Source organism: Daktulosphaira vitifoliae, unplaced genomic scaffold (genome assembly GCF_025091365.1).
Source record: "Daktulosphaira vitifoliae isolate Bord-2020 unplaced genomic scaffold, ASM2509136v1 Scaffold_4, whole genome shotgun sequence".
Classification (NCBI taxonomy): domain Eukaryota; kingdom Metazoa; phylum Arthropoda; class Insecta; order Hemiptera; family Phylloxeridae; genus Daktulosphaira; species Daktulosphaira vitifoliae.
The window spans coordinates 33,527,840-33,543,281 of record NW_026099575.1 but is presented as its reverse complement, the minus strand read 5'-3'; the positions used below and the strand labels follow the sequence as shown (position 1 = coordinate 33,543,281).

Below are 15,442 nucleotides of genomic sequence, written 5' to 3'. Positions count from 1 at the left end.
AAAAAAAAAAAAAAAAAAAATACACATCTTAATAAAACCAATACCTTCTCAGCTTCGCATCGAAGCTAAAAAATGTTTTTGATTTAAACTTCATATTTTTCTAAATAATTTACAAATGTTGAATTATAAAAATCAGCTTTATTCAATATTTGTTATATATTAACCATTTTTATTCTTTTAAATGTTTGATATCGAAATTGCAATTTTACAAAACTTCTTTCAATACCTAATCCTTTTAGAATAAAATCTTTATTAACTAAGGAAAACTTAAAAGCCTATATTTTAATTTTTAAAGAATCAGACAATTAAACACAATAAAAACAAAATGTATTGTTGAAAAAAATTAATTCATTTTTTACTTAAAAACCAACAAATCTTGCTAAAACGCTATTTAAACTATGTTTGGCTGCGAAATATAATCTATTACGTTTGCAAAACGTAAACCAGCCGACTTTTAATTAAAGACAATAACACTCAATCTCTATTTTCTCAAGAGGAAGTCGCAAAGAAAACAACCTCCGTGTACATTGTTGAAAAAATTACGCAAATACATTTTTTAACCCTTTATTTTACAAAATTAAAATAAAAAACCTACGGTTAAAAAAGCCTCAATGTGAAATAAGCTGGTTTATACAAACTTTCAGACAGAAAATTTATTAACAACACCGTTTAACTTAATATTTTTTATAACTTTAACGTTAACGTTGTGGATTGAAAAAACCTAGTTCAGTTTATGTTCAACCTGATGGGTGATTAGGGAACGCCAAAAAATAAATTTTCCTTATATTATTAAAGTGTTACTTCTCTATCAAAAATAATTATATTGATTTTTTTCATCGTTTTTATTAAAAGTTTTCTTTACAACAAACAACAAACAAAAGTTTCTTGGACAATTTTCCACAAATAGAATCTAGCCTCTTAAATTATTTTTACTATACAATAGCCTTTGTTAAAGTCATTTTGATGTTTTTTACTCAGGTCTTTTATCAACTGCCAATTGTATTTTTAAAAGATATACAGAGAACTCGAGTTTTTCTCACTTTTCACTTCAAAGCAAACTTGAGTGATACTATCATACATCTCTTATAAGATATAAGTAGGGAGTGGAGAGCTGACTGAAAAAAAAGATTAACCGGGATGCGACACTTTAAGAAGAAAAAAGTATAGATAATAATATGTTGACAGCCGCGTTTGTAAGAGAACGTCACTTTGGAGGCAGTCAAATAGATTATTTCAATCAGTTTCTTTGAATTTGCAAGTTAAGAAGTGATACATCAAGTAGTGAGCGAAAAAGCTGTCTCGGGATGACGTTACGGCACAGAAACAAAGCACAAAGTTATCAACCTACAAAAACAGTATTAATATACACATAGTGACAAGATTTAAAGTAAGTGCAACACATACTTTAAACAGTTCGATTATTGATTAACTTCGACTCGAGGATATGACTTGGTGTAATTGTGAGTTTTCAGTTAGTTTGTGTCTACCTGTTTGTTGTGTTAACGCAACAACTGAATGTCCTGATACGATTTGATAGCTTTTGAATTTTGGCTTATTACCAACACGTCATGAAAACATTTCAGCAACATTAATGTAGTGTTAAAACTTTGTTCCGCAGTTGTTTTCAGAACTTCAATTAACAGAAACCCTTATATGCACTTATGATACTACTTTTGACTAATGTTCACTGCAATACAAATTTTATAATAACTGAACAACTTGTGTCATTGTTTGTCGTTCACAAACCATACTTTTGATTATTTTTCTCGACATTAGCGGAACAGACTTCAAAATTTGTACCGCAAATATTCTACAATGCAATGCCCGAGGCTCACAAATACTCATTCGGCATAAAATTAATCATGTTTGTGCCACGTACACTAATCACTGTTGTAAAAGTGGAAAATTATTATTGTAACCGATTAATCCCTTAGAGTCTTGAACTTGATTGTATATATTCTATGAATGAAACTTAAACATACAATGGGTATCTAGCGACCAGAGCCGTGATCTAGATCGTCCTGGTTTATACCTGTGATCACACCGACTAGAGTCTTTATACGCTAGGGAATCGTCAGAGGCGTTCGCATTTGGTCCGAACGTGCTCGACGATCGACAGGGTAAAACGAAGGAATTATGTCGAATGTCATTAATCATTTGAAACTTCTGCTGTTCTAGTTATTTGAATATTTCCTGTATATTTATTAATTCGGTTTGACACACCATCATATAAGTCCAATTAATTATGTTTTAAATGTTGTGTTTACTTTAAATAATCAAATTGTAATCCCCATTAACCCATTTGAACCCAAAACGTGATGCAGAAGTTCCAATTAGTTTACCGATGATTTGTTTACATTAAAGTCAACCTACATATTTATAATGACTGATAAACGCAAGACGCGGAATCAAATATTGACATTAAATGCTTAAGTCAATCAAAGAATAGTTTAGAAAACTTCTTACCGCTCCAGTTTGTTTGTACAAATATTTTAGAGTCGAGTGTATATTATTTGCACTAAAATATGTAAAATAATATTTTTTTTTCTCAATCATCAATGAAGGCAATCATTTTTTAAGTAAAGTTTCCATACAGCATAGTGGAGATCCGATACTCAAACGCTAATTGAGAACTGTTAGTGATTAATGACACTGTCATAGAAAACGTCAATAGGATTATTTATAAAAAAAAGACTAAAAAAAAATAAAAATTTTGATTAAGGTGGTAGTTAATATTAAAAGACTGAAAACGCTCAAAATGCATTCCTCTTTTAGATTCAAAGTAAATTTATTTTGATGTAAGCTTAAAGAATATGAATGTTCCAAAACATTTTTAAAATATTAAACGAAAATAAAATTTATATGCGATTTTAATCGAACTTCCAACAAACGCACATAAAAAAAAGGTTATTGGATGCAATATATTATAAAAAATTAACTATGGTTCAACTGTTTTTTTTTAATTATTGCAGTTTTAAAATTCAAAAAAAAATCTTATTTTTCTAATTTTTGACAACTATTTAATTTTAAAATCATTAAAGATTATTAAAAATTGAAAATTTAGGGAGGTTTTAACTATTGAAAGTGGTATTGCGCATTGACCCGCAAAATCGCTCGATAGATAAAACATTTTCTCGGTAGAAAAACACATTATGAACATGGTTCAGTATTTTTCAATTAGAGTGTATTAAAATATATTCTTCTGTTAAATACATACAAGGGATTTAAAATAAATTATATATTATTTTATCAATAATTATTCAAAAAAATGAATTCTTATATCGATATTGGAAAAATTGTATAGCCAAAACAAATGTACTTGCCAAATGTACCAAAGCTGGCAATTAAAATTATGAAAACTTTAATGGTTATCAAAATATATTAGTAAATAATATAATTATTGATACAGACGTCTTTGAGACGCTTCGAGGGTATTACCAACCACAGCCCTTAATTAAAGGCATTACTATGGGTTTGGATAGAATTAGTTTGGGTATAATTTAATTTGAATTGTTATAATTTATACATATTATGTTATATTCAAAAAACATTTGAATAGTGTAGTTTAAGTTTATCAGTTAACTTAAAAGCACGAAATATCTTTTGACAATATTTGTTTTGATATTTACTAAAAAATCAATTAAACTATACAAATAACCATCACATTTAGGTTGGACCTTTGTGTGTAACGGATTCTCATTGACCGAACTGACACTTCTTCTTGTCCTCTTTGACACATACATAAAGTAGCTTATAAGAGAAGACGATAAATATAAATCTAAATCTAAAGGAAAATTAACCATCTTCACTAATTTAATCCCAAAATGTTCATTTATTGATTTTGCGTGCGAAAATGTACTTTTTATTTCGTTTTTATTTTAATAAAATACACTTTAAAAAGTTACTTGAAGGTACAATTTTTATCTCGCTAGGAAAAATACTAAATTAAACATTATCATTATTTTTTAAATTCTCAATTGCTATTAGGTCTAATGGTAGCTAACTTCAAACTATTATGAATTTTCATTTTCCTAATAACAATGCGCAAAGTTTTAATGATGTTGTATCATAGGCATATTGATATTAGAAAAACCATTAAAAGTTTTTGTCGTGGATAATTATAACATATTCGTTCTATGTAGAAGCTATATTACAGTAATTTTTTCATAAACTATTAATTTTATCTTTTACAAGCACATAACGTTTAATATTAAGTGTTGTCGATTAAGTCAAAAGAAAAATTACTGATGAAAAATGGTCTTTTTATACAGTGTCTCCTACGGAATAATAGTAGTGATAAAATAATGACATGTACGTCTAGAATCGAGTCTATTGTCAAGAAAAATAAATTAAACTAGTATAAAATCTCGTTTCTCTATGAATTTTAATTAATACTTTTTAAATGATTATACGAATAAATATATCAGTTTTTAAAATGTCATAGACAGCTTTTTTACATAATTTCCACGAAATTAACGCTAATGAGTACTCTATTGATTTAATAGAGTATCTTTAAAAAAAGACCTGTATTATATTATGAATGATTCAGGCAGTAAAAAATAATAAAATATTTAAGCTACTTTACATTATAGAATGAAATTCGCCATAGTTCGTTTATTACCATCGTAAAAGTGTATAAGAATACCGACTTTACATAACAAAAGCGAAATCAATATTATATGAAGTTGAAGATCTTCTAGTGTATAATATTTTTGGTTATTACCCCAATCGTATTGTGTTGGAACACTCGTGACCTAATAAACAGAAAACCTATTCCACAACCGAAGATTTTTAAGTCGGGAAATGTTCCAAAACTTTTGTGACTATTCCCAACTATCGAACCAACCTCTGTGTGCTCTCGGTCAATTTCAAAAATGATGATAACGAGTAGATCATTACTCGGGGTCTATTGTTGAATATTATAAAAATACTTATCAAACTAATCGAAACATAAACTTTGTTCCATTTAATGACCATATTATGACGTATATAAATCTTTTATGGTAGAGGAACGAAAAAAACAAAACTGTGCTATTTAAAACTGAAAATCGACAATGTTTTTTTATGTACTTTGTTTTCCATATAATATTAGAACATTGTTATTGCCTTATATATCAATTTAAAGATCATTTCGCTTATTTCAACTAATTATTTTCAAAGTTGTGAACGACGAACAAAAAATGTTCAAATAAGCATCATGCATAATTTACGTACACAATTTCATACAATTAAAAAAAAAACAAATATCTATTTTGACTATCTTGATATTATATTTTCGATAATTCATGATAATTACACTTTTATTATTTAAAATTTTATTTTTTTACTAATGAGAGAACGTATAAAGTCGCCACAGTAAATATTGTTTTATTCAATTATTCATTAATTTTGTACCTTATAAATGTTTGTTTTATTTACTTCTCATTATACTAAATCATCATTTTAAAAATGTTCAATCGATTTAACTAAAAACAAATGTATTTATTCAAAAAAATTAGACTTTGAAATGTTTAAATTATAATAAAATTTGATCGATTATATCGTTTTGAAATGTAAATATATACATTTTACTCTAATGTAAAACATATTTGAATTGAGACTTTAATTTTAATGATAATTACCTCTCAAAATGAAGACAGCTTAAATATTAATTAAGCAATCATAAAAGCCATAATGAATAACATTAACATTCCAAAGATCTTTGGCACTACTACAAAAAAGACTTTTAAAAGGCTCATGTATTTCCCATGTATATATGTAAACCCAATCAAAAAGTTTAACATGGTAAACTAAAATCGTTTAATATTAGTTACTTTAAACAGTAGACAATTGCCTAGAAAGTAATATGAAGTAAAAATTAAATAATAAACAAAATCAATAAAAAAGTGTCATTGCTTAACACTACCTCAGCCTTGATACTGTTCGTTACATTTTGACGCTAAATAAGACATCAAAGATGTTTAAATATTATTTAAAAAAATAAAAGGTATGTTTAATAATAACAAAGAAATGAGTTAAGTAACATGACTAAGGAAAATATTTAAACTAAATATATTTAAAAATATTTTATATAGATATATTATATGAATGTACAATGAAATGATTTGAAGATATTAAAACATTTTGAGCTGTACTTGTATGGTTTGTGAATGGCACTGCGCGTAGGTATTACAGACATTTAGAATGCTATAACGTCATAATTTAACAATAAATTATCATTCAGAAATATTTAAAGTTTTAACTGTACTAAAACTTCATCATCACGTGTATAGCTATAATAAAATTACAACGATATTGTTAATTTATTAATAATTGCATGATACCGTCTCAGTGCTTAGACTATAGTCGATAGACTTTAACTGTTAGATAATCCTGTAAGCCACATAAACATGCCAATCATACAGTAGCTACTTTTTGTGCTAAAATATTCCCACGCACAAAAAGTTCCTTGTGGGCCGTTTATAATTAATATTCGTTTTTATAACGATGACTAATACAAAATAATAATAAAATGTAATAAAATTCAGTGAAGATAAATAATTTTTTCTATGAATTTTCATGAATATTTTGACTATGTACTTTTAGGTTTAAAAAATAAAAAAACTAAGTACAAAAAAACTAAAAAAACCTTATATGTAAAAAAAAAAATGTTTAATGGATGTTAAATTAGAAATCAGATGGACTGAAAAACAAACAAAGATGAACAATGGCAAGGATTTTTAATTATCTCTGAGCTCAAAGTAATTGGGTTTGTGTCCGCCATACTAACACACAAAAATATTGGCAGTAAACCTATAGACATTATGACCAATACAATTATTTTTTTGGTTCGAATAAAAACTTTATTTTTTATTTTCTTTGCGCTTAAATTGATTTTTTTACATGTGCACTGAAATGTTTGTATTGTCGAGGAAAAAATAGTAGATAGTAGATAAAAATACAAATTGTTTAATACTACCGGGACATGCTAATCACACAATAAAAATATTTTTTTAAAACGTATACGACTAATAATTGACCTTTAATTCATACGCTATTATTTTTGACTCTAATAACGGTCAGCCGAAGTATATGTAGGGTACTAAATAAAAAAATTACACGGCGGTAACACACCCATTTGTTAATGATATAAACTAAAAATCAATCGAAATGAAACTGAATATTATATTTGTTACACGCGATTATGGACTATACTGTTATTACTGGAACACGTCAGTGTTTAGACGCAAACGAACTTCCATAGGTACGGAACTCTGTTGCTTTATCAATAATCATAATATTTACTATGCCTCAGTGGTACAATGCCATCATCAAGAAATGACTTGAATGTTTTTACTTTCGTTGTTTTTTGCATTTCGGTTGCCGCTTTAACCCGTGCGACAATTGACCCTGGATGGTCATAAATTCGTGTTACCCTCGGTTTCCTTGGTGGTACACGACATGAATTGTTGATGATAACAGGTGGCAACCAATATAATAGACCTTATATTCAACACATTTTCGAAAAATCGTCGTTAAATTGAATATTTTATCATTCGCAACGTTTTTTAGGTACTCCGCTAGTAAATTGCACTTTTTAGAGGGTCTCATTTATCAACAGTAAATACTATATCAATGTATAATTTCTATAATCCAACGTTTTATTGATATTATATGTTAATTACTATAATATTGTCTATAGATAATAGACTATAATTACATTATTAAAAGGGTGGCAATTCTATGAAATCAATTCACGGAAACTGTATAACGATTTCATGAATTTAACGATTTTCTTTGAGTGTGTAATTATCATTTTTTTGTGAATATTTTTCTCGGAACACTATTGCTAACTTTTCAAAACTGCTTAAGTAGACGAGTTAATTTTTTATCGTAACAATTGTGTAAATTAATTCATCATTTTCATGCAATGAATTATTTATCGTATTTTTTTTGCGCATAGATTGTAAATAAGTTGTACTGCATATATTAAGAAAAAAGATTTTGGCAACTAACTTTAAGCAAGATTTCTGAAATTAAAATCAGAGTAAATGTGTAAAACGACAGATTTATAAACGTTTTATCCGAAAGAGTCAAAAAATGTAATAACACAAGTATTTTTAACGAATGGATTTAATATAAAACTTGAATGCATTTTTCATATTCAAAATTAAACTTCTAAAGTTTTTTCTTGTTTGGACGCATCTGAAAGTTATAATAAATTCACTACAACTGCAAGAACTGTTGCCGTATTTGAAAAAGTTTAACCTACATTTATTTCCAAAAAAAGAATAATTGATATACGTCAAAAATCAAATGATTCGATAGTTTTGGCCAATCTGATCTTGGCTAAAAATAAAATAAAAATGATGTTCTTTTTAATGGAAATTGATCTTTGTGCATTTTTAAGTTTATCATTAAGGTGGTAATTTAAGAAAATTAATCTTAATATTACAGTATATTCTATACACCACTTCTCAATTTTTTTAATAAACATGTAATCAAAGTAATTTTTTCTTAATTTTTGTATATTCAACCACACCTCAAAAAATGTCCACCCAAAGTAATAATTTAAGATAACATAAAAATACTTTTGATTAATAAAATTATAATTGAGTGTTAGTCTATGTATATGATTTCATTAGATTTATGTACTTTTGCAAAATAATGTATTTGCAATAACACATTTTGTTGATTCTTACCAGGGCTAGTGAAAAGGATGTGCTTAGTATGTCCCACACGAGACCCATAAATTTCTGCAAAGTTTGTACTGGTGAAAATCAGTTTGATTTTCAATGTTTTCTATTGTTTTACATACACCCGCGCTTACGTTAAAAAATCAGCCTATAAACATAATTAAATTTTTTATGTAGCTTACTTAGTTGTAATATATTAAAAGACCCGCAAAAAATGTGTTATACAAGGTTCTATGATTTTCATGATTTTAAGTGCTGGCTCTGGTCATAATATTATGAGAAACTTCATATTTGGTTTAAGAATTTAAACGGAAAATGTAATTTCAATAGTTTTATATTTTTATGGCACAAAAACCAAATTGAATCTTATTATTAAACTTTTAGAAGATATAATATTTTGATCATTTGCTGCATTTTGTGAGTTTTTTTAGTGAAGTACATCTTCTATGCTAATTTCATTTCATGTCTATTATTAAAAACTTTTGGGATATAATACTTATAGAAAAATGAAAATTTCGATCAAAAAGTACCAATATTCATCTTTCTATACTTTTTAATTTAAAATTTTAATACTGATAACCAAAGTTTTTACTTAAAAGTTTTTTCTTCGAAATTGTTTGTGTTTCTTTTTATATACATTTTTCTTCGAAGTTTTTAATTATACGTGTATTGAAATATTAACAATGTACTTATGTTGGAATATTATTCAGATACATCATATTTATGTTTAAACAGACGATTTCTTTTGGGACATTTAAATACGGGGATTAATCAACTATTGTGTTTAGAATGTTCCACATGAATAAAAATTTAACATTTGTTAAAATAAACGTATCTTTTCAACGATTGAACGAAAATAAATTGAAAACTGAACTGGAGTGAACTCATAGAATACACGTATCAGTCATAAAATGGACAAACGATTGATTATTATGTTTCTATATAAAACGTAAATCATTTATTTTTCTGCAAGCAGAATTTTTATTATAAATTTTAAATACGATTAAAGAGTTTAATAAAAAATAATACATTTTTTACAATCATACTGCACAGACGGAAATCACGAGCGTATCATGTCGGTAGATATTATTTTTTTATGGTCAATAAAAATTCTATAGTGCTTAGTCAAGTAAGTAAAGTGAAATTTCATTTATACGAAACAGTATTTCCACTTAAGTGAGCTTATAACTGTAATAAGTCATCTTACAGATCTAATAGATTATTATCGTGATTCAAACGTTGAAGAACAAAAGCTCACTCAAAAGACATGCACTCATAAACACTACACTGTGAGAATGAAAAGTAATAACATGAACGTTGAACACAAAGAGTTGCGCGTAAAAAAGAAATTACATTATACGGTACGTAAAGTTTTCCATACAAACATAAATTATTTCCGACAAAGCATTAAGAAAAACCGATCAACAACTGTGCGGAAGATGAATCATTGTCTGACGACGAGAGTCAATTTTGGAGACCTCAAAACGAGCGTTCGTTTGTTGTGTTGGAGTACGAAAGGGGTGGCGACAGATGTTCTCCTATGCGTGATTCGTTATGCGTGAAATTATTATTATTATTAGTTTTTTTTTTTTTTTTTCGGCACGCCGTGCGATATTTTACAATAACACTTTTTATTTTTTAATCGAGTGTCATACAATAATAATAGATATGTATTGTAAATCCGATGGTCGGAGTTCAGATTTGAAACAACCGTGTGACACAGTCCCGCCAAACAAAACACGGCGTGTGGGTAAAAGCGGACGGTGATTTATAACGCGTTTTTTAAAACAGTAAATTCCGTCTCTAATTTGGGTACGCACCGTGATGTCACAACACAACCATTACGATAAGACTTAAGCGCATTATAACATAATATACGCGTACTCCGGTACACACTTATCACGCGGAGGGGTTTGGGGAGGACGACCAACGTATTTGTATATTTTGTTATAAAACGCCGTCGCTTTTAGGTACTAAATTTGTTTTGGTCGAAAACCCGATAAAATTTCGCACAACTATATTTCATTATACACCATAATGATGTATAAATTATTATTGTACAAGTGCTCGAAAGAAAAAATGTTATAATGGCAAAACGCTCTCCGCAGTTGCTTTGTTTCGATTGTGCGAGGACGTTGTTAATTATTTATTTGATACGATGCCGGCAAACAGACGGGCAACCGTATCCCCAGAGAAAACCTGTAGAAATGTATTGTACGCCAAAGGCAATCGCCGTGGGCTCATATAGGGTCGTTAAATCAATTCGAGATTGTGAAAAGTCACGGGCAACGAAACGGGGGTGTGAGATTGTCGGCAATAGTTTTTCGAAAATCCGTGCTAAAGTCGGGGAGGGGCGAGAAATGATAATTGAAATGTACTACGGTGTAGGGGAAGGAATATAAAGTCTGACATAACATAATTTATATACGGTGGTTTATTTGAAACAAACATTAGCGGACGAGGCAGAGTAGCCAATGTTTTTTCAGGGATAATTAAAAAATGTTATGTACAAACGATACATGAAACGCGCTCGGAGCGGCATGCCTTTGAAACGATTAAAATTCTATGGAAGATGAAAAAACGAAAATTGCATACCTTTATCTACAACGGCTTCATTCGAACTATTTCAATTTTGTATATATATTTTTTTTTACTTTACACCGTCTACATTACGTTACTCGTGTTTGTTCAAAACCGAGAATCAATTTAAAATACACGTGTATTTGCTTTAATTATTATGCATTTTTTTTTTTAATTTTTGACAAGTTCACTGTGTGTAATCGCGACAACCCTAATAATTTATACCTATGACACTTAGTTATTTTCATACTAGCATTTCTTACAAACTTATTTGCATAAACCATTTTTACTGCGTTTACACTCTATTTCGTTTAACAAGACTTACATCCGTTATCACTGAAGTGTATATCGTATAGCAGATTAGATTTACCAGTATACAACTCTTTGTGTTTACATTTTCCCTAGAATTGTAAACACAAAGAGAAAATTTACAGGAGAAACTGTAAACGTCTAAAATACATGTCAGATCAAACGAGTGCTATCATTCTACCCACTCATAGGTCGCCATGTCGATAGTTAATAACACAATTTTTACAACTATTTCTATCAATTAAATATCAAAAATTACCATTCAAATCAAATGTTTACTCTTCATCTTGTACATTACAACCGGCATATGATTACCTTATCTGGAATTGGCAACATTTGTACATTTAAAACAAAATTGAATATTAAGCTGATATAGACACGCCTACTGTCAGTTTATAATTGATCGTTCTCGTACAATATACCGTACAAATAAAGAGCAAAAAATTGAAAATCCCAACCACGTACAAGTTATAGATAAATATATTTAAATAATCATGTTCGACACAAAATGAACAATAGCAAAAAAACTTAATTCCACTGAATAAAAGAAATTGATTCATCACAGAGTTCTTAAATAAAATGTATTAAAAAATACACTTGGCCAATATCGATGCAAAACCGAATTTATAAAATGATTGAACAAAATCTATGTCGCAGAATACCTTTTTTATTCACTGCTGAAACGTAAAAAACGCACAACGTTGAACAGTTTTCTTCCACCTTTTAAACTGAACCATTGAAGTTAGTTATCAAAATACTATGCGCATTTAATACTATACTTTAAAAACAGGGGCCAATATTTATAAGCATTTACAATTTATAATAAACAAGGGCTTTTGTAAGAGCCTGACTGTTTTGACCACATTCGGATTAAGGCAACCCGAACAAATGCGCACTCATACAAACACAATGGAGCCGGGACCTCAGAAAAGCTACAGCAATCGTTTTTTTACCAGGATAATCCGCTTAACGAAATATACACACATATACAATACTTATTGTTGCGGTTAATAGTGAGATACGACTACAAAGAGGTCGGACCGTTTTTGCGCGCCTAAAAACCTTTAATGTTATTCTTCGTTTGTTCATTTTTTTTCATAATTATCAGCGGAAAATATAAAACGAAGGGCCTCAAAATTTATAAATCAAAAACTAACGGTTTTTTATCAAAAATTACAATCATAGTAAATGTATTATAAAATATTTTTGAATCGCACTAGACTGCCCCAACCATTGACCGACCAATACATACACCGTGCGGTTAATGTACCGTTAATAAGGGACACATGCAACACCACCGCGCGACACATCCTCGTCCTACGTTAATGGTCCATGACTCCCTCGTGACAAACGGTACGTTTTCTGCAATTTGTCTTTACACAAAACCAACCGGAACCGACAATTTATAATCGATGCTTATTATCCGCGAATTCAGTACAATGTGCCAAGCACCGGACCTAACTGTTATGGCGGCCAACGTCACGTTGGAAATCTGCAAGTTTGCCATCAAGAAAAATTTCGTTCGTTTTTAACAAAACCGTTTACAGTATTCACAGGTTAAAAAAAGAGTAATGCAATTTTTTTTAACGCTAAACACGATTTATAGATGTCACTTTATTTTTGTCACAATTACAAGAATCGTCGTTATAAGGATTCTCAATTTGAAGTGGAAATTTTATGTCACAGTAAAGTTTTGAATTGCGTTAAATTTTGTCTCTCGTGTTTTAGTCGTAAGAAAACCATAAAAAAATAGTATTAAGCATTTAAGAACAACGACTATATATAGGTAAATAGAGGAAAATACAATTTTAGAACGTCGACCGGAGTATAAAATTTTAAATCGCATTTTTATTAATGCTCATTAAATATTTGCACTTAAAGTTAACATAAAGTATTATTATCGTTGACAAATAACATAAAAAACTGAAAGTATTAAATCGATTATTTTTGTGCTCTCAACTTTTTATTGGTTGCATTGTCATTATGTGTAACTATACGGGGTGATTGATTAACTATGACGCAATATCTCCAAAAATACATAACATAAATCATTTTTTTTTTCAAATGCTTATAAAACTCTTCATACTACTAATTAAAGATAATAAATTAGTTCTACCTCGTTCTCTTGCTGATATTCACTTGAATTTTTAAATGGCAACATATACATGTACATGTATATTTATCTGTCACAAATTTACTTTATTAGGAAAACAACTGGTCGATAACAAATTTTCAAACAGTATAACATGGAGATATTAACACTTCAAAAAGACAACTATAAGTGAAGCGCGTGACTGCCTATTTTTATTATTAGGCATTTTGTGGGGCGTTACTCTTTCCAGCTAGATAGAAAAATACAAAAGTGATATTTTCAATAATAATGGTCCAAAAGTTGTTATCGATCAATCATTTTCTTAGTTGGATCATATTTCGGTATCGTAACTAATTAAATTCGTATATTTTCTTATAATTTAGACAATTGTTTTTATATTTTTAATTATGTTACACGAGCCATACGAAATCTATTAAATCACATTCGATGATTACTTAAAAATAAGTATATTATAAATGTTCGTTGACTGTATCAAGTAAATTGCGTTTGCTTCGAACAAAAACCCAGTTGCACAAATCACGTTGAAAATGTATACAACGAAATCAATGAAATACCAAGTTCATTATTACTAAGCACAAAGCGTTTAGCTCACAACAGCCAAACGTAATAGTGTTATAAAAGCGAACATGTGATATTATTCTTGGAGCCGTTTAAGTTCCGTTGTACTGGGACCCTACACGACTGGGGAACGGTTAAATACTGCGAGAAATTTAGTAGCCGTTAGAAACAATAAATCAAACGATAGACGCTCGGGCTAAATACGTGGCGATTAAAGTTCGTTTGGCTGCCCGATCGGTATTTGTGTAGTTCTCGACAACATAAAAAAAATAATAAAAAGTCAGTAACAATCGCATGTATGCCAATATCGGCGGTGAACCGTTTTTGGCACCGGACTTTCCGTCGTGCTCACGTAGCAATCGCAATAATTATTATCAACCGCGTGGTCTGCTCTCGATATGGTTCGTATGCGGCACGCCAAATGGTTTAGGCCTAAGGAAAAAAAGGCACACACAATGTACCTTATTAGCAATGCACCCCCCGTTTCCGAATCGGTGTAATAGGTTTGCCCGAAAACGTTTGTGTTCAAATACACTCCGCCGCGCACCTTGTATCGATGACAAGTAAATAGAACGACGACAAAGGAGTAAAAGAAAGAGATTTGAACCCTACACTATTGTGTTTGCTCAGCACACACCACCAAATATCGGCGCGTGATGGTTCTCCCCATCGACATGTCTGTCATTCAAACAACACTAACAAAGTAATAACGGTATCACAAATAAATACCGTACACTAATGACGCGCCGAGGGTATAGAGCAATCATAATAATTTTTTTTTTTTGCAACACTCCAGAAGGGATAGCCGACGATGATCGCAATCGTTGTTAATGATATTAAGTGTAAACAATGACAAGTTTTTTAATAAAGTGATAGAGTTTCAGAAACGCTATTTGCCGCGGTGTTCAAAGAGTTATGCATCGTTTAACGTCACTTGCACCACACTCGAGTACACTTGATACTTGAACAAGAAGAAACATACACTTCAAATAGCATTTAAAGTAAACAAAATAGTTTTCAATTATTCAATGGACCGGTAAAAAAGTTTTCGTAGTTTTCAAGATAAAGTCTGTTACTTTCTATTCAAGTGATTCTACTTGTCGAGATACAATTTTTACCGTCTATTATATTTCATTTCATTTATCTCAATAAAGNACAAAATAGTTTTCAATTATTCAATGGACCGGTAAAAAAGTTTTCGTAGTTT

The 15,442-nt window shown here is 29.6% G+C and overlaps 1 protein-coding gene across 2 annotated transcripts in view; it reads right to left on the bottom strand.

The window, feature by feature from the left end:
• LOC126903613 (connectin-like) overlaps positions 1–15,442 on the bottom strand; it is a 114,767-nt gene that overhangs the window by 88,613 nt on the left and 10,712 nt on the right. Inside the window, exon 2 of one of the 2 annotated variants that reach the window (XM_050681912.1) lies at positions 8,682–8,823. The exons of the other annotated variant lie outside the window; for it this stretch is intronic. Within the exon in view, the coding sequence (XP_050537869.1) occupies positions 8,682–8,729 (48 nt within the window). The 5' untranslated portion in view covers positions 8,730–8,823. The remainder of the gene's footprint in view (positions 1–8,681; positions 8,824–15,442) is intronic. 2 annotated transcript variants of the gene reach the window in all.